This window comes from Callorhinchus milii, unplaced genomic scaffold, assembly GCF_018977255.1.
Source record: "Callorhinchus milii isolate IMCB2004 unplaced genomic scaffold, IMCB_Cmil_1.0 Scaffold7, whole genome shotgun sequence".
In the NCBI taxonomy this organism is placed as follows: Eukaryota; Metazoa; Chordata; class Chondrichthyes; order Chimaeriformes; family Callorhinchidae; genus Callorhinchus; species Callorhinchus milii.
In genome coordinates, this window is record NW_024704748.1 from 19,626,648 (window position 1) to 19,652,622 (window position 25,975).

Consider the following 25,975-nt stretch of genomic DNA (forward strand, 5'->3'; position numbering starts at 1 on the left):
AGTTCTCCATAAACGTATTCAGATTTCAAAGACTGAAACTTGCTGGGCAGCACGGAACTCATGACGGTAGAAATATGTGTTAAGGGTTTTCAATTCTTTAATCATTCTAATTACTTTTATTAATAGACTAGCTGTACCCATTGCAGCTATGCTTGCAAACAAAAGGATCCAATATGGAATGCAGATTGACATACAGACAGACACACTTACGTATCCTTGAAAGGTTTGATTTTCGCTTAGGCATCCTTATAATGATCAATATAAATGTATAATTTATAACCACTGGGACATTCTCCCGACATGAACGGTGCTTTAAAAATGTTATTTGACTTGGCAGTCATCAGGTATGACTGTAACGAAAAGTGCAAAACTGAAATACATTTTATGTCATGACTCATGAACAATAGGATACCCGAAAACAAATATATCCAAGTCACTGCCAGATGCAAGACCTTTCCGATGAGGTATAACTCATGTTACTGCATCAATCAGTTATTGAGATCCTTCTTGAAGTGTAGATAGACAAACAGTCATTTTATTATTACAGATTTGTGTTCTGGTAACTGCAGGGCATCATATCCTAGTTCTTGTGCAAACTCATAATGTAAAACTTGCTTTGAATTTGACAAAGAATTTCACATTAATCATTATCTAGTTAGTCTTTGCTTAAAGGCTGTTAGTTTTATTGAATTCCCGGTTCCTGCTATACAAAACAGACACAAATGATGTATCAAATCTGCAGACTTGAACTTGTTTATTCCTCTAGTCTGAATTCATTTACCTTGCGTAAGTGTTTAATTTTAGGTAGCTATGAGTTGTTTATTGTTTGCCATTGTACATGAAAACTGTTTATAATATTTTTTCAGAATCTGCAAGCTCTGAAATGTTAGAGAAAATCTAGATCCAGGTGGAATTTTACTTCCTAATTAGGTTGGCCTTTTATCAGTTATGTAAGCATAGTTTCATTCCTGTGTGACAGATTATACTGCACAAATGTTAGGTCTACACAGTAAAATGGATGCTTTTATTATAAAATATTCTTTAAAAAACTTGTGTAAACAGATTGGGAAGGATATATATTCTTGCTTGTTGCCAAACGTAATAAACCATTAGATTGTTATCTTATAATAAGCCAAATCACTGACAATTTCTTCTTTGTTTCCAGAAATGTTGGTCTTTTCTATTCAAGGGCTAACTGCAATGATAATCTACTCGAAAAATACAGCAGTTTTTAGGCTAACACTCACATGGTCTTGTTCTTGCAATCCTTTTGAAAGATATTCTGGGAATTGAAGATAAACATTTTAACACAAAATACAGAATTTCTCTCTTTTAATTTTGCTATGTATCATTGTAAAATCCATGAGCTCAGTTTTTATTATTACATGTATGTTGAATATTATTTTTCCATCATCTCCATAGACTGCATGTGCATTAAGAGAAAACAGATTTAACAATTGTCTTGAAAATTAAATTAGGTTTTAACTGTAATTTAGAAAAACCTACTTGGTATTAACTATTAAGTGGTCAATCCATCTCATTAATGCGCTAAACTATATTGAACAGTTTAAAGAGGTATGGCTAACAACATAGTAGAAGGGGGAAGGGAGACTGGGCAAGTTTTAAGTACTGTGAGCAATTAAATAAGTTATAATAATACTTGCATTTGATATAGCGCCTTATCATGTTTTTGAGATGTCTCAAAGCGCTTCACAGAATATACTGCAAAGTGAATTGATTGCATATTTAGTGGGTGAATCACGGCAGCCAATTGCACACAAGTGTCCCACAAACATTTGGAGATTTATTGACCAAATTATTATTATTTAAAAAATATATTTTTAAGGAGTTATTATGCCCAGAAAAACAATCCATCAATTGACTAACAACCTGGTTCCTACTCATTGCTAGGTGAACAGGCATGTGGAGTAAGGAAACTTGCCTAATGTTTCGCCCTGCCCGGGAATCAAACCCCAGAACTTCTCAATTGGGAGGCGAAGGCTCTAACCAATGCGCTACAGGACTCCAAAACCCCAAAACATGATTAAAAAAAAAGTTAAAAAAAGTCTGTGCCTGCTTCCAGTGCAAATAATTTGCAACCACAGCAATTCACATCCTGATTTCAGATGAGGGAGTCTTTTTCTCCATGAAAGTAGTGTATGAAGGGTTAGGGTATGGAGAGGAGAAAGGAAAGAAATTATGCCAACATTGACACATCTGGTATCAGGGAGACTGGCTTGTCTTAACTAAGCTAAAATCTAAACTGAGCCACAAAGATTTTAATGCCCAGATGTAAGCAGTTGGGGGCATCAGCCACTCTGCAGCTGACTATTTCTTGGTCACAGTCAAACCTTTCTGTCAAGCAGTCAGAAGACTTGAAAGAGAAATAATGATCTTTTAGAGAGGTAGAACTGAAAGAGTTGAATATTTTTGTAACAATAGAATCCCATTGCATATTTTATACAATTGCAACACAATTAGAGAAAGGTTTTTCGAACCCTATTTTCAGTAGAGCCCTTGTAGCACTACTCAGTTAATCACCATTCAACCCATCAAGCCACCAGTTAAATCCCAAACTTATCTCTTCCTGATGTGAGCTGCAGAGGTCATGTTTGTAGTGATGTGTGTTGTATGTATATTGTACTATGTATCTTATATTGGGAAGATGTGTTAATAGCTTAAAACCCACTCATGCAGTAATACAGATTGTCTGCAGGTTTGCATGGTAATATTGTAAGATCCTCTTCATTGTAGATTATGGCTCCGGTTCAGGCACTTGTTTTATGAGACAAAAACAGAAGTTTCTGGGAAAACTCAGGAGGTCAGGCAGCATCTATGGAGAAAGGAAAGTGAATCAACATTTCGGGTCCATAACCCTTCGTCAGAACTTGTTTTATGAGAGTGGTTTCTATGGGTCAAAGGAATTGGGTGACCTTGGCTAAAAGGCATTCTCACCTCTGAGTCAGAAGGTTGTAGCTTGAAATCTCATATTGGGACTTTAGTTTGCAGTCTAGGCTTAACTTCAGGTGATGCATTAAATTTTGGCCACATCTGCCTGCTTCAAATGGACATTAAAAATATCCCATTACATTATTCAGAAAGAAAAGGGTGTTTCACTGAGTTTCTAGGCCAACAATCCTCCAGATAAACTGCCTTTCATTTGATGTTGCAAATAACTGCTGTTTACGCCTATAAAATAGTCAGTATTCTTGCCAGAATTGCAATGTGATCAGGTTATAAAACACAAGTGCTTTACATAGAAAGATATGGCAGATAAACAGTCCATGTAGAACAATGCAAATTTACAGAATAGGATTACAGGTGGTATTTTGGCCCATTGGTCTGTGCTAACTTTTAAAGAGCAATCCTTTCAGTCTCATTTACTTGTCCATTCCCCATTGGCCCCAAAAATCTGTGTCTCTTTCTTATCCCAGTGTGGATACTTTTCTCTACTTTTACAGATACAATATAACCTTTGGCATTAAAGAGATTTTTTTTAAAAGATGACAAAAAGTTGAGCCTTGTATCATAGCACAATTTGTAATAAAGCCACTTTCCTATCAAAAACAGTTAGATGTTCTGTGTTTAGAACAAATCTTTAGTTACATGCCAACTTTCTGCCCTCTCCTTCCCAGCCAGCAGAAGCTGAAACAATCTTTTGGGTGTTAACCTACCAGAGGTGGGATATGGATCATTTACAATCTTGATAAGAATATTCATCTATTTTCTGACCAAATCAAGTTTTCAAAATAACCGAATTCATGCCTTAAGAAGCAGGAACACCAGCATTAAGGAATTTACTGGTATATGTTAGCGTTGGCTCTGGAACTCCATCCCCCAGTGCCTGGCTCTGGAACTCCATCCCCCAGTGCCTTCGCCTTGCTTCCTCCCTTTCCTCTTTCAAGGCCGGTCTCAAGACCTTTCTCTTTGACCGTGCCTTCAGCTCCCCTCTCAACTCTCTACCCGCTCCTCGCCCGCTCCCTTCCCTCCCCTCACCCTGACCATTTCCCCCCTCCTCGCTCCCTCCCTTCCCTCCCCTCACCCTGACCATTTCCCCCCCCTCCTCGCTCCCTCCCTTGACCATTTCCCCCCTGCTCGGGTCCTGACCCAACTGTCCAGCGCTTTGGGACGTCCTCCCGACGTGAAAGGCAGTCTATAAATGGAATCTTGTTGTTCCTGCTCCTCCTGATTTTTTAAAATAATTATTTCATGGTTGTTTGGGACATTGCTGTGCACAACTCGGCTTCCACATTCACCTACAAATACACAGTCACTCCACTTCACAGCCAATCATGTGAAGTGCTTACATTATATATATATATATACACACACATACACACACACAAAAATACACCCACATACACACATCAGGACTATAATTATTAACCTATTAAAGAACAAAGTTTTGATAATGAGAACAGAATATAGAAATAGAAATGCCAAGTTTTTTAATAATTGGTTTAGAATACAATTGTGTTACAATGAAGTACTGACTAGATTAAATTAACAACTTTTTTTAATTGCAAACTGGAATAGAAATAAGACAAGCCCTAGACAATGCAAGCCTCCAAATAATACATACCATCACATTATTCTGGTCCATTTGATTGAGTTCAGAGTGTGGGAAAGGCCAAAGTTTCTTCAGCACTAATTTAGTGGAATGTTAGAAATGATTCATCAAAGTGAAAGCAGTCTCTGATAGAATCCAATAGGCTGCAATTGATGGTTCTGAATATTAATGTGATTAGGTGATACCTGGTTAAGACATTTGGTATGAGGCAGAGCTAAATAAATGGGCAATGAAGTTTTATTTGTACCTCATTTAAAGAGGCATATTGAGTTTGTTGAACTGAATTAACAGGCAAATCCAGTCATTTAGGAAATCGCTTTGTTTTGTTGTAACACTGAGGGGATAACTGGTACAAATGCATTTGTGGATTAATTTGCATACCTACAAATTGCTTTATTCTGATGTTTACTAATATAAAATGTACAAAATCTAGCCTTTTTGTTTGATCCTTGGTAATCGCATTGGGAAGATGAGTTTATTTGGCCCAGTGGGGAAAGAGGTTGTGAAACTGTGTTATATTAAATCGCTTTCAATTCAATACTATTAGGCCAGGCTTTTTTAAAATAGCATCTGTTAAAGGTGTTCACAACTTAAAGAACTGTTATGCAAAGATAATTGGCTTTGTATCCTATTTAGATCATGCCTCCAGAGGCACGAGAGCAATGCAAATCTGCAGGTGCAGGAGCTGCAAATTCCAATGCACACTCCACCTTACTAAGCCAGTCCAGAACCTTGGCATTTTATTTGACCCTCAATTCTCCTTTCTACCCCACATCTGTGCCATGACCCGCTCTGCCTTCCCCCACCTCCGCAACATCACCCGGCTCCGCCACTATCTCACACACCGAAGGTTGCCGAAACCCTCATACATGCATTCATAATATCCAGGCTTGGGACTACGCAAACTCCCTGCTTATTGGCCTCCCCAACTCCTCCCTCCACAGGCTACAAATCATCCAGAACTCTGCAGCCCATGTCCTCTCCCGCACCAGGCTCCGTTACCCTATCACATCCATCCTCGCTCGACTCCACTGGCTTCCAATCATACAGTTCAAGATCCTGGCCCTCATCTTCAAAGCCCTCTACCTCTGCGACCTCCTAACTCCCTACCAACTTGCCCGCTCAGCGGACTCAGGCCTGCTTCAGGCAACCCACCTCGCCTGCCCCTCCATTGGTAGGCGAGCCTTCAGCCACTCTGCCCCCACCCTCTGGAATTCCATCCCACAGTCCCTCTGCCTTCCCTTCAAGACCCATTTCAAGACCCTCTTCTTTGACCGTGCTTTTGATCACCCTCCCCGATCCTGACCCCCACCTCGGATCCGAAACACTGACCGAAACAGCACCTTGTGATGTCCTCCCGACGTGAAAGGTGCAACACAAATTTTGTGTTGACTGCAAAGTAAATAATAAACATTAACACAAGATCTCTAGAATGATTTGAATTCAAATATACGGAGTCCTGTAGCTCCATGGTTAGAGCACTCGCCTCGCAAGCAAGAGATCTAGGTTCAATTCCCGGCAGTGCAAAACCTTGGGCACGTTTCCTTACTCCACATTCCTGATAATAATCCCTCAAGGAAAATCCCCCCCCCATAATAAATTGGTCACTTCAATCCACGACTGTTTGTGGGACACTGCTGTGCGAGATTGGCTGCCGCATCTCACCCACACATGTACAGTCAATTCACATTACAGTATATTTGCACTTTGAGATGTCTGAGACATCTAGAAGACGTGAAAAGCGCTATATCAAATACAAGGATTATTATTTTTTTGAAGTTGTTTTGAATTTGCAGTAGCTTGTTTCATGTGCAACAAATTCCAAAGAGTTGAAATATGATGCAAGTCCAGTACTATATTAGGCTACATTTGTGCAGATCGATTTATAATTAAGCAATGTGAAGCCTTTAAATCTTGGAGACCAACAAGGAAGCAATGCACATTGTACTATAAATGCAAGTGTATTGTGATCAAATCTAATGTAAACAATGGATGCTTACAGACAATACAGAAAGGATTTGGGGCACATCAGTTTATTGAAATGTATCCGTATGGTGTGTGGCAGTAGTAAGGAAGACAAATAAAGGTAAGGATGTACAGCTGGAAGGGTATCACAAATCTCAGAAAGAATGGAGGATGGTCTGTCCAAAGAATTGGCATGGACCTACCATGCTTAATTCACAGTTCTGCTGTCCATACCACAGCTGACAATCTGGCATTGGTGAGGTATTTGCGATTGACGACTCAAATAATCAATGGGATTAGCCACCTGAAGCATTAGAAATTTTGAAAGGTAGAAATGTTTGTTTCAGAAGATTGGAGTAATTAAATTCCTAATATAGATGGATTTGAATGCAATAATGTTCAATAAAGTAAAGCCCACAACAAGGGGTTATGGTTTCAAGCTCAAAAGCAAAAGAGAGAATGAACAGTTCATTCAACTATTTTACATAGAGGAACATGAATAAGTGGAACAGTTTGTCTTGGTCTTTTTAACCCAATCTGGTTACTAATGGAAATGAATTAAAGCACAATTAGTCTCGAGTAGCATGCATTACATATTAAATTTAGAGGCTCCCAACTGCAACAACCATCACACATGAATATGCTTCCAGCAAACTGATAAACAGGTTATCATATAAACAAGTAGGATCAAGTCCAAACAGGAATAGTAGTCAGTGAATGATAGCTATCTGATGGATACCTGAAACCTCAAGTCCCTGTGTTATGGAGTACTATAATTGGACTTACTATAGGATGAGTAAAGATTATTTGCCCCAATGCCATTACTTCATAGACCATGAAAACCCTACCATGGACTCCATCCCATCCACTTATCATGTAGTTTAGTGGTTAGAGCATTCAACCTCACAAGCAAGAGGACCTGCGTTCGATTCCCAGCAGATCGAAACGTTGAGCAAGTTTCCTTACTCCACACTCCCCTATTTACCTAGCAGTAAGTAGGAACCCGATTGTTAGTCAATTGGCAGATCAACTTTCTGGGGGTAATAGTCCCTTCAAAAAAATAAATAATAATTTGGTCACTTAATCCACAACTGTTTGTGGGACACTACTGTGCGCAATTGGCTGCTGCGTTTTGCCCTCAAAACAGTCAATTCACTTTACAGTATATTCTGAAGTGCTTTGAGACATCTCAAAGACATAAGGTGCTATATCAAATGCAAGGATTATTATCATTATTTCCTGGGAATGCTAAATATAAATGTAAATATTCCAATTCTAAAGATAATTAATCATAATATTCATCTGTCCCCAAATTTCCATTTCAGATGACTTTCCCATCTCCTTCCCCTGTAGTATAGAAACAGTTCTTTCCAGTGCTGAATTTCAGTCATATCAGTCAATACCATCCCCTACAAAGTTACTTAATAAGTCAAGCAGATACTTATTTATTTTATTGCACGTATGAGAATGATCAATTCTGAAACTTTTATTGCAAATGTTCAATACATTCTGAGTGCATTAATAAGACAACCAATTATTTGCAGGTTTTTACCCTGGACACACAATCCAGTTCAGACCATGTGATAAAAATAGTAAATCTACTGCAGAGATATTGAAGCTGGTGTCTTACTGTTAATCCCCAACAAATGTGTCATTTGACCTTTCTTCATCACAGTATTTTATTTGGCTGATTCTATTTGGATGAGGAAATTATTGTGACCTTCTGGTCAGTGAGGTTTATGTTACACTATGTAGTGTCATTGCCTAGCAAGTGAATGGGTAATCCACAGGAACAGTCAACTTTATTTTCAGAAAAGATTAAAAAGTGGATGTATAATTCCAAGTTCCATTTGTGGAGGAGCACTGGTACATTCAAATATTATGGTTTGGATGCAAAAACCACAACAGCAACTTTGCATTTATATAGTGCCTTTCACGTCAGAAGGACATCCCAAGATGTTGGGACAATGTGCAGTTTGCACCTGAGCTGTGGGTTGGAATCAGAAGGGGTGGAGGCGGGAAGATGACCAAAGGCATGGTTAAAAAGGAAGATCTTGAGATGGGCCTTGAAGAAGTCAAGGGAGGGGGTGAGGCAGCGGGGCTCCAGGATGCAGTTCCTGAGGGTGGGGGCAGAAAGCCCGACCGCCGATAGTAGAGCAGGCAGGATGGGGTACGTGAGCAGACCAGTGCCTGCAGAGTGGAGGTTGGTGAACTTTCAATAGGTTGACAATAGGTCTTTCTTCCAGGCTACAATGCCACTTTCAACACCTTCCAAAAGAAAATGTGAGACTTTTAAAATTAGATTTAGTGGGGAACAAAGCTAAATAGGAATAATAAGACTATGATTAAAGGTACAGAATAATCAGGATAAACAATTATTTTACTTTAGGATTGTAACTGTCTTCATACAAGTCACTTTGGTAAATGCTAATGGTTTTAAAATAGTGCTGAGAATGCCAATCTCCATCATTTTAATCCACTGGGAATGTCATAGTGTCTTAACCTTTTATCAGGAAATGGAAACCAATTTTAATTTAGCCCACAAAACATCAGGACAAGAGATGTAAATATAAAACTGTTTATTTTTTTCTTCAAAGAATATTGCTACTTTACCAAGAACAAATCTCCCATAGAAAAATATTTCAGTGGCTGCAGAGTCCATGTTAACCACATTCATCCTCACATTGCACCTCAATAGTCTAATTCTGCAACAAACTGAAACTAGTTCTTGATCACATTTCAATAGCACACTAATTGCCACATGGACATACATTGGAATTTCCTCTACTTATATTGAAAAATGCATTGTTATCCCCATATTCCATGCCACATGGAAAACATATACTGTTAATGTGCACATTGAATTGCATTACTGATCAAAAGGCTACGCAAGTGAACGCTTTACAACACGTTTAAACTTTGCTGCCTTGTTAACAGTTGTAAAAATGGCTCCCAAGCTGGCAAATACCAAGCAACAGTTATTAAGAGTTGGAACATTTGACCAGGAAAAATGCAAACATCTAATTTAACAGTTTGTGGTCATAGAACAAAGACTCCAGCAATCTTTAGTTATGCACCCATCTGCATGTCCAATTCAGGTTAGTCATATAACCTTCAATATGAAGGATCTCATCTTCCAAGACCATTGTGTACTTATTGATGCACATAAGAAAAAAACACAGAACTGCCCCAGTCAAGTGGAGAATGCAGTAGTGACAATCATGCTGGACAGTAATGTGTAAAAGCAGAGAATTAGGTAAGCTGGGAGAGTGTGTCATTTCCATTCCAGACATGAAAATCCTGTGCAAATGTGGACTTCAGTCTGGTTTGGATAATCTTAAACAAGGTAATGGAGTTCTGGGTGCGTCAAATTTGTGGTGAATTATTACTACTGAAATACTTGGCAGATCATCGCTGTATTCAATTTTTTTTAATTCTACCTTTTGACTTTGCTAAGTTTTTAAGCTAAGGCACTTTATTTTTCCAGATACTAGTTTCCTTCGCGGATTTTATATACATGCACAATCCCTGGTGTGGATACACAATCAACAATCATAGTTGGCTCATTCCGAAGTCAGGTTGTCTTGTGTTCAGTCCCCTTCAGGTACTTTTCTGTGCAACTTTTCTTAAAGGATTTTCATTTAGCAAATTTATTTGTACTTCAGTCAAATCATTCACTCATTACAACTGTCATGCACACATCTGAAATCCAAAACGCATTCACTTTGTTAATCCATCAGTCTTGGCACATTGCTCAAGATCATCCACAATCCAAACTTGCACATCCACTGCCTTCATCTGTATCTGCCTTCAGATGGTTAGTCCAAAGAATCCTACTGGGATTCAAACAACCACAATAGCATTTTGAAAAGTCTTGGACTAAATTGATGAATGTACCTGTGGTTCCAGAGGGACTTGAAGATAATTAGATTAGAAATGTAGGACTTCTGAAATCTGTGGCAGAAATCGAGGCAACTCATCTTATTTTGCTTCAATCCATTGCTGCAACATTGACATCACCAATAAGGCAGAGACTTCTCAATCCTACTCCAGGTTTGCCAGTCAGGGAACAGAAAACTCGATGCTCTTGGACTACCGTACTGATCACATTCAACTGCCTCTACCTTCCCACCATTCTTTGACACTTCACTCTTGAAGGTGATTGGAGCCTGTATACCATCAGGTTTCCATTCCGCATGAACGATCCTGTAATTCTCACCATTGTTATTGTCCCAGTAGGTTTGATGTCCACTTTTGAAAGAGACACAGAACTCAATTCTCTCCTGAAGAGATAAAGATGAGGATGGCAGATCAACAACAAAAGAAAAGGTATCATTGTCAACAGAACCGTACACATCGTTTAGGTAAGAGCACTCCACATCCTTAAAAGTCTTCCACGAATCAAAAGTTATCCGGATCTGGACGAGTTTGTGGTAACTTATATTTTTTACTTTAACTGTACCTTCAATGGATTTCTCTCGCAGAGCACAATTTTCAAGACTGACAAAGTTCTTCTTAAGGTGATTTCTGAATGTCAAGTAATCAGCAGAAGGCAGAGTGAAGTCCAGGATTAGATTTCTTATTTCATTAATTTTCAATCCGCATGTCATGTATTCAAGGTCAGTCAGATCAAACTGTAGGTCAGCTAGCGGGTCTTCAAATTCTGAGAAAATATTAACTTGTGTGAGCGACAGCCCTTTGTCATCTGCAAACACAACCGATTTCTTCCTTTTGTCCTTGGAATCAGCCCACTCTTCATGACAAGGACCAGCTTCATTCTTTGAGCTGATACAGGGCCTGAGTGGCTTTAACCTGTTAGCAAAGCTTCGGCCCCGGCAAGGATCATAAGGACCGAGAAAGTTTCTCAAGGGTGGAGAACGAGCCAGACAGATCCTCATGGCTATGTCGATAGGCATAATACATACAGTTGGTAATGGCCTGGTGTCAATATATGGAAGACCCTGAAAAAAAAAACAAATCCCCAATATAAAATTGGTCACTCGTTCAATACAAGTCCTTAAAACTAATTGAAAATGGAACAAGATCACTGAAAACCAGCCTTTAAACAAGGAGCAAGTCAGATGTAAACCACCCACGGTGATATCCATAATTGAACGACTTCATTTGAAACGTTTAGAGTCAGTTACCAGCTCTGAAGACCCCCCCAAAAAAAGGTAAAACTAAAACAGTATCACTAACCATTGCAATCCCACGCACGTCTCATTGAAAAGGCGTAAAAAGGGTTTTTTTTTTGCAAACGTTTAATGAAGCGCAAGACCAGCAAAATAATAAATCCACTGTTCCAATGCGAATGACACGAGATAGACGAACAACATTTGAGGTTGTGCAGCGGTTGGAAGTGCACGTTTACTGGGGCACAATTCAGCAGACTTTTTTTTTGCAAAACCAGTAATAAACACTGGAGCTCCAATCTGCGCTCGTTACAACCTCCTCGGATCGCTTTCAACACCCAAGTCATCGGACAGACCGAGGTAAGTGAGTGCAGCCACATTTTTTTTAAAAAAAAACAAAAAGAGTAACCAGCTCTGAGCCATGTTAACCCCCCACCCCTGGCTTTGCAGCTCAGAAAGTAAGACACAAGCAACGCACCGACTGGTTCTTTTTTTTATTATATAGAAGGAAAAAGGGGGGGGGGGAAAAAGAGTGGGACATCTAATGACTTAAATGCATAATTACCTCGTGCAGTTCATCGGCTTGAATGAGGAGAAGGTCGTGATTAAAAGAGATCGGGGTCTGGGCGATGCAGGGAAGGCTGTGGCTGCACCTCCACCGAGCGCTTCCCTTTGCAGCCGCGTCTCTCAACGCTGCGCCCGACGCTTCTCTGCCTCTTATACCAGCGGCCAACTCCAGCCCCCGTGTGGGTCGCTCCCCACACAGCCAATCACTGAGCCCCCGCTGCACCCGGGAACCGCCAGGGGGCGCTAGGAAAGGACCCCAATCACCACACAACTTCCCCCCCCCCCACTATTCTCATTTCTAATGATCAAGCCAACCATTCGTCAATAATAATACCACGACTACTAATAATAATACGAGCGCCTTATCGCGCCGTGACGACGTCTCGAAGAGCTTCGCTGGGTATCCCGTGAAGGGGGTCTGACGGGGTACTTTGCGAGCGAAGCACGTGCGGAAACCCATCGCCGTGCTTAAGAAGAGTGTCCAAACCAAACTGCGCCCCAGAAATTCGTTGGAAGTGTTGGGCGTCGTCTGTCCCCTCGGTGCCGTCATTGCTGAATGCATTGAATAAGGTGGGCGACAGTGGTGCCTTGTCATAGCCGCACCCTCCCCCCTTTATGAGGGATGGGCTCAGTGTGTGTATTGCCTACCTATTGTCTACCGTTTTATGTGGTAACTTTCTGTAATGATTCTGTTTCAAAGGATATTGTGCAACATGCAACAGGTTCCAGGATTCCACAGAATGGGGGGCAAGTCTGATATGGAATAGTCAGAGACATCTTTCGGATGAGACGTTAAGCAAAGGTTCCATCTGCCTGTTTGGATGGATGGGTGGATCATCTGACAATTCCACGTCAGATTCGCCCCTGCTCTGTGGAACTCCATTCCCAGAGTGATTAGTGATTACAATAACAAGTGGTGATTAGGGTTATACTGATATCTTTTTAGAATTTGAATCTTGTTTCCGACACTTGGAGCCAGTGACTGGGATTGAATAGGCTAATTTTGAGAAAAAAACACCACTGCAGACTTGATAGCCCAAATGTTTTATGTGGTAAATTTCTGTAATGATTCTGTGTCAAAGGATATTGTGCAACATGCATAGATTCCAGGATTTCAACATTTACCAAAATTATATGAAAATTATAACATTGCAAACTTTCTCAGATATTTATGCAATGAAATTTCCTCATCGTTTACAATTGTGTATCATTCGCACATTTAGAATTCTGCTGAGCTTTCTCATTCACATTATTATATTAAAGATGGAATCTTTTCCGTCATAACGACACTTAAAAAGTAAATGGTTAAAAAAAATGGTTGTTTCTAATCGTTTTCTTGGCTTGATGTCTGCAGCATGAAGTTACTAGGCCCATCAAAGAGTGTGGCTTCATGACATGTATTATTGATTGAATTTTTTGTTTATTTGTACAAACTGAATAACCTTTTATAGATTGGATGAAAGGATTGGGTATTTGGTTACTTTTTTGCAAATCCAAGCTGTATCAAATACAATTAAATGTAACATTTGGTATAAACGAGTCATTTCAAATACCCCTGGTTAATTAACTGATTAATTAATCATTTCACACCATTCTGCTATGAATTCCACAGCTATTTGCTTTCCTATGACTGGTGTTGCTAAATTAAAAGAACTCAATAACATATTCAAGGATAGATGCTAAGCATAATTAATTCGAAAAATGTAGAGTGCATGAAAACAAAACTAATTACTGTCTGCCATTCTTGCAATGGGTTCAACAGGAAAGTTTGTTTTGTAGTTAGGTTGACTGCTGTTTCCTATGAATGCCCACTCTTTTGAATTATGTCATTCCTTCAGCATTGAATGGATTCACCAAAGGATGTGAAGTGCAACTACAATCACACCCATTCATGTTTCTGAGATGACTGTAGATTGCATGATGATAACATTATTTCATTTATGAGATTATCTCAGGTTCTATCCAGTCCCAAAACCTGCAATTCCAGTTTATTGTGTGCAGTTTTGGTCTCCTTATTTAAAAAAGGACATACTTGCCCTAGAGGGGGTGCAGCGTAGATTCACTCGGTTAGTTCCTGGGATGAGGGGACTGACCTATGAGGATAGGCTGAATAAACTAGGGCTGTATTCTCTAGAGTACAGAAGAATTAGGGGAGAACTTATTGAAACATATAATATTCTTAAAGGGCTGGATAAAGTAGACACTGAAGGTCTGTTTCCCCTGGTAGGAGAATCTATAACTCGGGGTCACGGTCTTAAAATTAAGGGTCAGCCTTTTAGAACAGAGTTGAGGAAACATTTCTGCACTCAGAGGGTAGTGAATTTATGGAATTCACTACCCCAGAAGGCTGTAGATGCTCAGTCCTTGAACATCTTCTGTTTAAAAAAATAGAGGGATTAGAGGATATGGGGATAGAGCAGGTAATTAGAGTTAGGTCTGAAGATCAGCCATGAACTTATCAAATGGTGGGGCAGGCTCGAGGGGCCGAATGGCCTACTCCTGCTCCTAATTCTTATTTTTTTTGTTCTTAAATTAACTGGACCCCTGCTCGAATTCCCACTTTCCACTTTTTAAATCCTTAAGTGGAATTACCATGCAAGCAAGATACCAAATAGAGCAGCACATAGAGAGAGCAGTAGGTGTGAACAGTTTAGGTCATTTTTCGTATTGTTCTTCTGTTAGGTTACGTCACAGAGAAAGTAAAAAAAACATTTTTGTGGTCAGAGGTTTCATGAATTTTACTTATTGCAGCAGTTACATGAGCACACCTTAAACACTGTCTTCCAATATATTGGGCAATGACAATGTGCACATTTTTATTTGGATTTGTTTTACTATTTTCAAAAGTTGATCAAATATCTACATCTTACCGAGAATATATTTTCCATAGAACACTGCACCTTTGAACAAGGTATTCATTGTAGCCGTATTCTCCACTATCACTTTTCTAACAAAAACAACAATGCTCACATCAATGTTTCAAAATAAAGGTTGTAGAAAATAAATTAATTTCAATAATTTATGACAGTGTATCCCAACGTGCTTTGCTTTTTCCACTTCATTGGAACAGCCAAAATAATGTAAAGGAGTGAGATAGTGCCATAGTCTACAGTTACCCCTTAACTGTTCTCAAGTATTATAAATAATTTAAACTCTGAAAACTGAACTGGCCATTTTTTTAATCTTGAGTATCGGTTAGGGTTAGAATGAAAGCCTTCATTCAATCCTTTTTTAAAACTGAAATATAGTAAACAATATTTTTAAGCTGACCTTTACTTTGAGAAATTACTTCTACAAATATTAAAACTATTTTACGAACAGCTCAACAGCTTAAACAATGATTCAAGTTGCTTGAATCATTGTTTAATTTCACTGTTTAACAACATGATTACAAAATATTTACTTAAATCTGTAATTATATTTTGTTATGCCACCTATGACGTTCTATTTATCCAAAAGTTAAATTCATGTGACAATGATATTGTACTTTCCCACAATTACACCATTTAGATGGCAAGCTTTACTTAGTTACAAACAGCTTGATAAATACTGTATTGCCAAAATTTCTAAGATGTCTGGAAAAGCAGTTAGAGCAGTGGGTTTTCTTAAGTTAACTCAATGCTCTATGTTCTACAATGGCTGCAAAATAGTGAAACATAATGATTCTACCGTGTTTAGCAAGTTGCAGAATATAGGGATTCTATCACCCTCCTGCCCTCTAACCTCACCAATCCCGACCCCCAGCTCGAGTCTAAAACACTGACTGTCCAGCGACTTGGGGCGTCCTCCCAACATGATAGGTGCTATAAAAATGTGATTTTGTTGTTGTAATCGGATCCTTAAACTCCAATTATTGACCCCATGGTGATATCATAATGCGCTGTCTTAACTAATCTGAACATATCCTTTCCTAACAAATCTTTTCTAGGCACAAGCATTGCCTTAAGTCTTGTTATCATTTAAGACTCTTGTAACAGGAAATGTTATAGGGGATGGGTGGAGTTATCCTAGTTTTCTAAATACCAATAACTAGAATAGGTATATTTTACTGATGAGATGTCATTGTCTAAAAGAAATGTGATGATAACAACACAAGATTAAAGGAAGGATCTTTAATCCAGTTCTAAATAAGGACAAAATAATTTAACTAAGAAAAAGTCAGGTTTTCCCTCCCCATTTATGAAGCTGGAGTCCAACCTCTATGATACGGCTCCAACTATATCAAGGGATGTTTTTTGTTCCCAGAGCAATTCCAACCAGAATTTTGGGAATGGGCAACAATTATTACCACCTGGCTCTTGTTTTAATGAAATGCCTGTAATAATAGTATTTTTACAGGCATTTTATTTAAACAAGAGCCAAGCATGGTGATAGATAATAGAATAGTTTAAAAAAAGGCCTCTATTTTTGGATGGATGGTCTAATTGTGGTGCTATTTCCAGTTCTTTACCTATCATTTTCTGGTCGTACAAAGCACTCATTCATAAGAGCTTAATGAGTTTGTCTTGGTTGTTTACTTAAGTGGCTGAAGTTTGTTGTTATCCTGGATGCTAGAAGATGGACATGTAAGTTTATTTTGGAGATTTGATAAAATTCACATACTCAGTAAAGATTAACGAACCATGCCCCAAAGCACACATGCCAACAACTTGTATTCCTGGCTTTTGTGTTTATAATGTAAATTATATTATTGCTATGATGCAAAATGAAGGTGGCAGAACAGATAGATAAAGCTGTTAAAAAGCATACGGGATACTAAGCTTTATACATAGAATACAAAAGTCATGAAGTTATGATGAACCTTTGTAAAACACTGGTTAGGCCTCAGCTAGAGACCATGTTCAGTTCTGGGCATTACACTTTAGGAAGGATGTCAAGGCATTGGAGAGGGTGCAAAGGAGGTTTACCAGGATGGTACCAGGAATGAGGGACTTCAGTTATCAGGAGAGGCGAGAGAAGCTAGGATTATTCTCCTTGGAGCAGAGAAGGTTAATAGGAGACTTTTCAATAGAAATTTTCAAAATTATGAGGGGATTCGATTGGTGATCAAAGAGAAACTATTTCCACTGGCGGGTAGGTTGGTAACCCGAGGACACCGATTTGAAATAGTTCTTAAAAGAAACAGAAGGAAGTGAGGGGAAATTTTTTACACAGCGAGTTGTTCGGATCTGGAATTCATTGCCTGAAAAGGTGGTGGAAGCCAATTCGATAACAGCTTTTAAGAGAGAAGTAGATAATTATTTGGGGAGGACAAGTTTGCAGGGCTATGGGGAGAGAGTAGGGGAGTGGGATTGATTTGGATAGCCTTTTCAAAGAGCCGGCACAAACACGATGGGCCGAATGGCTTCCTTCTATGCTATATAATTCTATGAATCTATGAAAATATCGCATAATGATTCATGAATTTTCCCAATTCTGCACAATTATAAAGTAAAGCCAAATCTATCTTAGTGGCTAAAACTAAATGGAATTTGAAGCCTGTGATGTTATTTCAGAGTAAGTGTGGTTAACTCTGAGAGCAACTCTATATACCCTGCTCATGAATGCATATTTAAGTGGCCAATGACAATAAGCTCTAAATGTTCAGTTGAGTTAATAGTCCACAGACTACTCATGCTTAAATATATATGGGTGCCTCTAATTATTAACCAGGGAAAAGTATTAAAAGTAATTTAGAATCCTTTATACTTTTGGTTCATTATGTAATTAGGGCCATTTATATGTGCTGAACATGGTTAGCCCACGGACTATAAAACCGACGCACATTTTAGTAAAATGTGCCTGTGAGCGTGTGGTCTTTGCTGAGGAATGGTGCATCATGTGAGGGAAATAGTTAAATGTTCTGGATGTAACAAGCTGCTTTAAAATCTAACTAGATGTGTTAAAGACATTAATTTATACTGTATCTATAAATTATAAATAACAGCTTTTGATTGCCAGTTTTGTTGCATAAGAGCAAATAACTTTCAATCTGGAGATTTAATTAAAAGGCCAATAACGTATTTTCATATTATTGAGATGACTATGACTGTCATGGACACAGAGATTTGACACACAATTTTTAACAATCCAGCTTGTAATCACACAAAATTAAAAATGAAGCCATACTTGAATTGAACTGATTCATCGTTTTGTTGAACTTTTTGGTTAATCATATACTCCCTATGTTCGACCTACATTTTTGCTTTAGCTCTCTGAGGCCCTCAAGATAAATATTTTCATCCAAACTGAGTCATTGGTAAATATTAATCTATTTACATTGTATTCTACATGTGGAAGTTACAGTTCATGAAATACCTTCTCTGAGAGAATAAGGACAAGCTCTTTGCAAAAACTTACTTGTAGTAATTACCCATAATTCGAGTATGCTATTTGGATGATTGTAAACTGCTGTTTCTCTGCACTGACAAGACTCCCTTGAATTCAGGCCAGATAAATGGTTTCTCACGTAATGCACGCTTCATGTCTGTCTTGTTTAAAGCGGTACTGTCCTCATGAAATGTCTGCTGTTGCAGAAGCAAAAGGACAAAACATTTGTCATAGATACAATTTATGCCTTTGATTCATATTTATAAACTCCTTTCTCCCACACCATAAAAAGTTTGTCAAATATATTTTCAGGCGGTTGATATGCTTTTGAATCTTTTGGGGGTCGGACTGGTGTCTGATACAAGTGGAGTATCCAACCCAGACAGAGTTCCATGCATCTCACCTATACATAGAAATTCCCTTATCTGGAAAAGAATGCACACTATCTCCCCAGAGTGTGCGTTGGGGTACTGATGGGAATTTAACCAGTCGAACTAATAATAATAATCCTTGCATTTGATACGCCACCTTATCACATCTATGAGACGTCTCAAAGCGCTTCACAGAGTATACTGTAAAGTGAATTGACAGGCAATTCCAGTGACCTACAAAAAGTCATGGATTGAGTGACAATATTATTATTTTTGGGAGGAAGGATTATTACCCCAGAAAAGCAATCCCCAATCGACTAGCAAACGGGTTGCTACTTACTGCTAGGAAAACAGAGGCGTGTGTGTGGAGTAAGGAAACTTGCCCAAAGTTTCACCCTGCCCTGGAATCGAATCTAGCTCCTCTCGCATGCAATTCAAGTGCTCTAACCACTAAGCTACATGACTCCAATTGAGGGAGGGGAGGGAGAGGGGGGAAGCTATCAATAATAGGTGGCACCTATTATTTCTTCACTGGTTATAATTGGTTATAAGTACCGTCGGGCATGTTTCCTGCTGCTTCCAGATAGTGCCACCCTACACTTTAGGGCTTTGGGCAACATGCTAAGGTGATTCTTTTAGAATTTAGGACAAATATATTGCTTTACCTGATGTTTGTGACATTTATTTGCCATTTAGTTTTGAATATTTTGGTAAGATCTTGAGAAAAATCAGACAAGAAAACATCACTCAACTTTTCAAAACCTCTAAAGTATGTGAATCAATATCCTATTATTAACCTATTTGTTGGCTGACTCCTAATTTTAGGGTTCTTACATCCCCTTTGCAACCCCGTGGTAATGAAGCAGAGCTGTTACTTAATTATACACGGACTGACTGCAACTTTAAGATGATCATTATAGTTAGTGTTTATGTGTGTGTCAACATCTGACCATATTTGTATTTGAGGGATGAGAAATATTTATTAACGAAGGCTGAAAGACTAGCCAATATGGCAATAGGAACTGCTACAGGTTTAATTGATTTACAACCAGTTGTAACATCAGCCCTGGACTGATTCTATCTCAGGAGCAAAAAGCAACCTCACTAAGAATACTTTTAACATTGTTTTGTGAATGTTATTCAATACAGTCATTTAAGTTAATTCAAAAATAGAGTATATCTCAAAGTAATTTGTCTATTTGGTGTTTAACTTTATAAATATAATTAACACTGCAAACTGCATTGGAGTGATTGTCAAGACTTTCTTCTGCTTCTTATATTTCCTGTAAGATATGAATTATCAGTGGGTTTATGAGGTAAATATCACACAAATAAATGGCTACATCGTAAAGTATGATAACACTACATTTGAATCAAAGCTATTTGAGAGACCTAAACTGGAATTCTACTCCCTTCTCATCAAATTAAAGAGAGAAAATAATCTGTCTGGAAAATAATCCAATCTATAGTATAGAGATGACAACAGTGATTAGGGAAATCAATTAGCATTTATCGGTTCCATTTTAATGAATTCCATTTTTGTTGATCTTATGGTCCTCTTCAAACTATCCATGTTTTTGAAAACTGCTGAGAAAAATCCTAGTTGAAGTAAGTAGCATACTTCAGATGCCAAAACGATCATCTGATCATATAAGTAAAAGAACATCAGGAGCATGACTTGCAAAGTCCTCAAAATCATTACCAGACTGATAATATAACTGGACTCCTAAATTACTTTAAAAGATAATTAAAACATGATGCTCTTTATTCATAATCTGGTGTTTTAAGTTATATTCGCTATAATTTGAGTTTTTTCCATAGAAATATTAATGAAATTGAATATCATGAAATGGATATGAAGAAGCTAAATGCATTTGCCATCTGGAAGAGTAAGAGAGTGAAATATTGAAGCCTCATTTGACTGATTAGCTTTACGTGCCAGTTGGGAACACAGCTTGCTAGAATCTTGTAAATTCATAAGAGCTACTGCATTCATTTCACTGGCTTGGATTGTCTTTTTATTGGAAGTAATAATCCTGTCCATAATGAAAAAAAAGGAAAAGCTTCATGAAAAGAATTAAAAATGTAGTACTAATCAATGATATTTTTAGTTCCAGAGTTGGCAGTGATATCTATAAAAAAAGCGTACAGATTATTTATAAGGAAATAATATTGCAAACAGTAATAATAATCCTTGCGTTTCATATAGTGGCCTTCGTGTTGGGAGAACATCTCAAAGTGCCTGACAAGATTTTCTGTAAATTGAACAACAACAACAACAACTTGGATTTATATACGCCCTCCACGCCGGAAGGCGTCTCAGAGCGCTTCACAATAACGGATCCCGGGGCCGAGCCAGGGGGAGGGGGAGGAAGGTGACCAAAGGCTCGGTCGAAAAAAAAGGTCTTCAGCAGAGACCTGAAAATGGGAAGGGAGGGAGCGAGGTGAAGGGAGTTCCAGAGCCTCGAGGCATAGTGGCTGAAAGCACGGCCGCCAAAGTGGAGAGGAGGACTCGGGGGACGAGGAGGAGGCCAGTCCCGGAGGAACGAAGGCAACGGGTACTGTTTTGAGGAGAGAGGAGGTCAGAGAGGTAGGGGGTTGCAGAGGAGTGCAGGGACTTGAATACAAGAGTGAGGATCTTGAAATCGATCCTCTCTGGGATAGGCAGCCAATGCAGTCTGGCAAGGACTGGAGTGATCGGGGAGCGGAATTTTGTGCGGATGAGAATGCAGGCGGCAGTTTTGAATGATTTGGATTTTATGGATAGGAGTGGATAGGAGACCGGCGAGGAGGGTATTATAGTAGTCCAGTCAAGAGGTGACAAAGGCATGGACCAGGGTTTCAGCGGCTTTTGGCGGAGACGGGCGATGCGTCGGAGGTGGAAGAAAGCGGTGCTGGTGAAGTGACTGTGCATGTTCTAACTTCAAGTTGAAGAATAGGTAGACAGGATTTGATATGACGGTGAATGGCATCTCTGCAAACACAGCAGAATACTACACTCAAGTTTCAATCCAGACTCCAAACTTCTAGTTTTAATGGTCTACAACCTTCTGACTCGGAGATAGGATTACTACATACTGAGCCAAGCTTACAGTAATAAACAGTGTGAAGCAATGAGAGATTTGGAACTGAGCCACTTAAAAAAATGGCCTTCTTTAACAGAGAGCTTCAGCTTTATCCACCATACAAATATCAATCATGTGTGGGATTAACCCAATGTGACTACTACTAATAGATAATTATAGAGCAAATAAAAGTATGTATTTGGTGTTATTTTTCACTTTCAGTAAATATATTGATTTTCGATTGTGTGCACGTTTTCTGATTTAATGTAATCATTAGAGATATTTGTTTATAACCAACACTTCTTACATGCTGATTGTTAATCAATTAATTTGACCCATCTTTAATAATTAAATTTGTTGATGTACTCCATTTCTTTTTTGTCCACAAATATATGAAATTTGAGTTTGTGATAATGACAGCAAGAGGGGACATTAAAGTAACCATTCTCTCTCAGAACTAAATGGTCACTAACACAACCACACACTGAACTATTTTACTCCATTAATACCACATAATACAGCTACTTATAAATTATATCAATTGCAATATAAACGTTTTGTCAGTTCTTAGCAGCTAAATATAAAAATGTAATTTCTTTTGTGCCATGTTCATTGTAACAGAGTGGTGAATGTGTTAAGTAAAAAGGAATATTGAACATGGAATATCTTAGAATGACCTACTTGTTGTCCTTGGTGAGCTGTGCATACACAACAGCTGTAGTAATAGTCTTTCAGCTGGAGAAAGTATGAAGAACATTTTAGTAATGTTTATTTATAATGCCTGGATCTAGTTTGTTTTTTTCCCTCAATATTTACCACTATATGTGGTAGTTGAGGAACTGTTCCAAAGAAGCAAAATTGTTTTGGAAGATTCACAGCGAAAGATAATTTGGACATGACTGAGTGATTTGAATGAACTCAATATCCAGTCACTCAGTACGAGTGATCCACTGTGTGTTTATACATGTTTGGTAAACATTTATGCTTTAGCCTTATCAAGTCAAGCAGTTTTCTTTTACGCTGTAAACATGTTATTACATATCAAATAGGATGGGTATTCCATACCTCCAGTACACTAGTTCTAGCCAAGCTCTATTGGCTCCCTTTCGCCGAATGGATTGATTTCAAGATCCTCACACTAAAATCCCTTCATGACCTGGCACCTCCCTACCTGGCACTTCTGTCCTACATTTGTAATAACGCAGGTCCTTGTGCTGAGCTGGAGGCATGACCAAATCTAATTGAACTTTAAAAGAAACTTGGGACAAGGCGAAAGTGCAAAGGATTCAGGAAGTTCTGTAAAGCCTCAAATTTGTCATCAGGCAATACAGTACATTAGATTTTTTTATTATAATATCTGCTGTTACCTGGATAACAGAGAGGGGCACTAATAAATGCAAGTTATTATGGTTATTGGTAACATTTGTTGTTGGTGACATTTGTGAAATGGAAATTACTCAACAATGAGCAGCTTGGAGATATTTACCTGAGATCATTTGTGAAATAATTTCAATAAAAACTATACCAGTGGAAGTTCAAAGGAAAATCTGGATACTTTAGTTTGTCCAAAGTGAATCTAACAATAATAATTTTATTGTTTATCTCACCAGAACATTTGAGCCACATTAAACCACTCAATGTTGACTTCACCACAATAATAATCAAATACTTGCATTTGAGATAGGGCCTTATCACATCAATATTATCTACTCTAACTACTATTTTGGTTCAAATAAAGGAAAACTTTATTTCCTTTATTGGAGTCCTGTAGCTCAGTAGTTAGAGCACTTGCTTTGCAAGCGAGACACCTGGGTTCAATTCCACGCAGGGCGAAACCTTGGGCAAATTTCCTTACTCTACACACCTAATAATAATCCCTCCAAAAAACAAAACAATAATAAATTGGTCATTTTCAATCCACGAGTGTTTGTGGGACACTGCTGTGTGCAATTGGCTGCTGCATTTCACCCACAAATATACGGTCAATTCACTTGACAGTCTATTCTGTGAAGCGCTTTGAAATGTTGAGAAGATGTGAAAAAGTGCTTTATCAAATGCAAAGGATTATTATTATTATTAAAACGTTAACACAAGACCATAGTTCTTCTTTCAAAGCAAATCTACAGTGCACAGCTGCACCCTTCTGTCCATTAAGAAGAATACAAGTCAACGTGTTACTCTGTGCAGTGATTGTCTAAGGTTTCACTCACACTTGACAAACTAGTGCAGAAAGCTATATATATATATTTTGTGACCTTTCTCTAACTGTACATTTCTTCCATTTCTGTTATATTAGATTTTAAAATGAATTACCTTAAACAAGAAAAAACAGATTTACTGTATTAAATCTTTGAAGGAAAGGTCAGAATAAAATGTAATTATATCTAACACCTAGGACAATTTTTAAAAATAATTTGATTAAACTAGTAGTATTTAATAGTGCAGTAATTAATAGTCTTGGAATCAATTGCTGTCAGCCCTTTTTCATCAAATCATGATTTAATGAGTGATTTGCTGCTGTAGTGAGTAATAATAATTCTTACATTTGAGAGGTCCCAAAGTGCTTCACAGGATGTACTGTAAAATGTTGTGTCTGTGTGTTTTGTGGGGCAAACTTGCACTGCGAATGTTACTTTCATTTGTGCATTCATTTAATTTCCAATGCAGAGGTTATGATTACATTAATGCCAAGTGGAAACATGAACAATGTTCAAAACAATTTGTAAAATTCAAAAAAAAAATGTTGGAAATCCACAACCATTTAGCATCTGAAAACCAAAAATACATGTTGGGGCGTGATCCTGTCTTTCTCTTCGAGATGCTGATTGATACGTGTGGATTCCACCACTTTTGGTTTCGGAATACTTTTGTTTCAATACAGCCAAGGATGCTTTACATCATTTCAGGCAGAATGGCATCACTTGCCAGTGATACTTTTATAATAAAATAATCGTTACATTTGATACAGTGTCTTTCACATCGGCGAGGACATCTCGAAGCGCTTCCCAGGAGTCACCGACTGCGCCAGACTGACACCTTACGCAATTGTCAATTTTCGACGCGATGCACATTAAGAATCGCAATCGGCTGCCGGGTTTCGCCCACAAAACGTGCAGCCAATTCACTTCACGGTGCATTCTGTAAAGCCCTCGGAGGCGTCTCGAAGACGCGATGAGGCGCCGGATCAAATGCAAGGATCATTATTATTACTCCCTAAACCCACCAGCTCTCCCCCCACCCCGACCCTCAGCTCAGCTCGGGTCCGAAACTCTTGTCTGTCCAGCGCCTTAGGATGTCCTCCCGACGTGAAAGGCTCCACCCAAATGTAATTTTGTCGCTGTCGTCGTCGCCGTCGTCGCTGTAGTAGCAGCCGCTGCCTCCGCTTGACCGGCTCCGGCCTCCTGCGTGTGACCGCACTTTCGGCCACCGCGCCCCGAAGACCCGATGAGGCGTCACGACGTCCAATGCGAGGATTATTGCAGCCAATGATAATTGGTAACAACAGCAATAAACGCACGAGTGGCGCTGTTGAAAGCAAAGTCACCGTCAAGTCCAGGACTAGACTACATCCGAGATGTAGGAAAGACAACTTCTTTTTTCCTCTCCCTCCGAAAGAGAGCAAAACTATTTTGCTTCGGTTTTTGCGGTGGAAGTGTTTTGAGTGCGTGTCGGAGGTGAAGCGGCGGACAGGTTTGCGGCTGCGCACGGTTACGGTTTGGCTCCGGCGACCTGTCGGGGGAGGGGGGCTGACAGCCTCCGCGGGTCACGTGACCGCCGGGCGGGCGGGCGGGCGCGGGCGGAATCCGAGTCTCGGGACAAAGAGTCCCGGTGACGTCGGGCGCTCGCGGAGGGACGGTTGGCGGCGGGCGCCGCCGAGTCTGCGCAGTCGCGGCGCCCCGTGCGTCTCGAGTCAAGGCGGTGGGGTCGGTCTGTCTGTCGGTTAACCGCCCCCCCTCCGCCCGCCCCCAACACTCCCCTCCAGGTCAGTCTGTCTTG

At 39.2% G+C, this 25,975-nt stretch overlaps 1 protein-coding gene across 1 annotated transcript; it reads right to left on the bottom strand.

The window, feature by feature from the left end:
• Nucleotides 1-9,099: 9,099 nt before the first annotated feature.
• ppp1r3cb (protein phosphatase 1, regulatory subunit 3Cb) lies at nucleotides 9,100-12,322 on the bottom strand. Its single transcript, XM_007896728.2, has 2 exons — nucleotides 12,233-12,322; nucleotides 9,100-11,496 (listed from the first exon to the last, which is right to left on the bottom strand). Exon 2 carries the CDS (start codon nucleotides 11,449-11,451, stop codon nucleotides 10,552-10,554), a length of 900 nt encoding a protein of 299 aa, XP_007894919.2. The 5' UTR covers nucleotides 11,452-11,496; nucleotides 12,233-12,322; the 3' UTR covers nucleotides 9,100-10,551.
• Nucleotides 12,323-25,975: the final 13,653 nt, after the last annotated feature.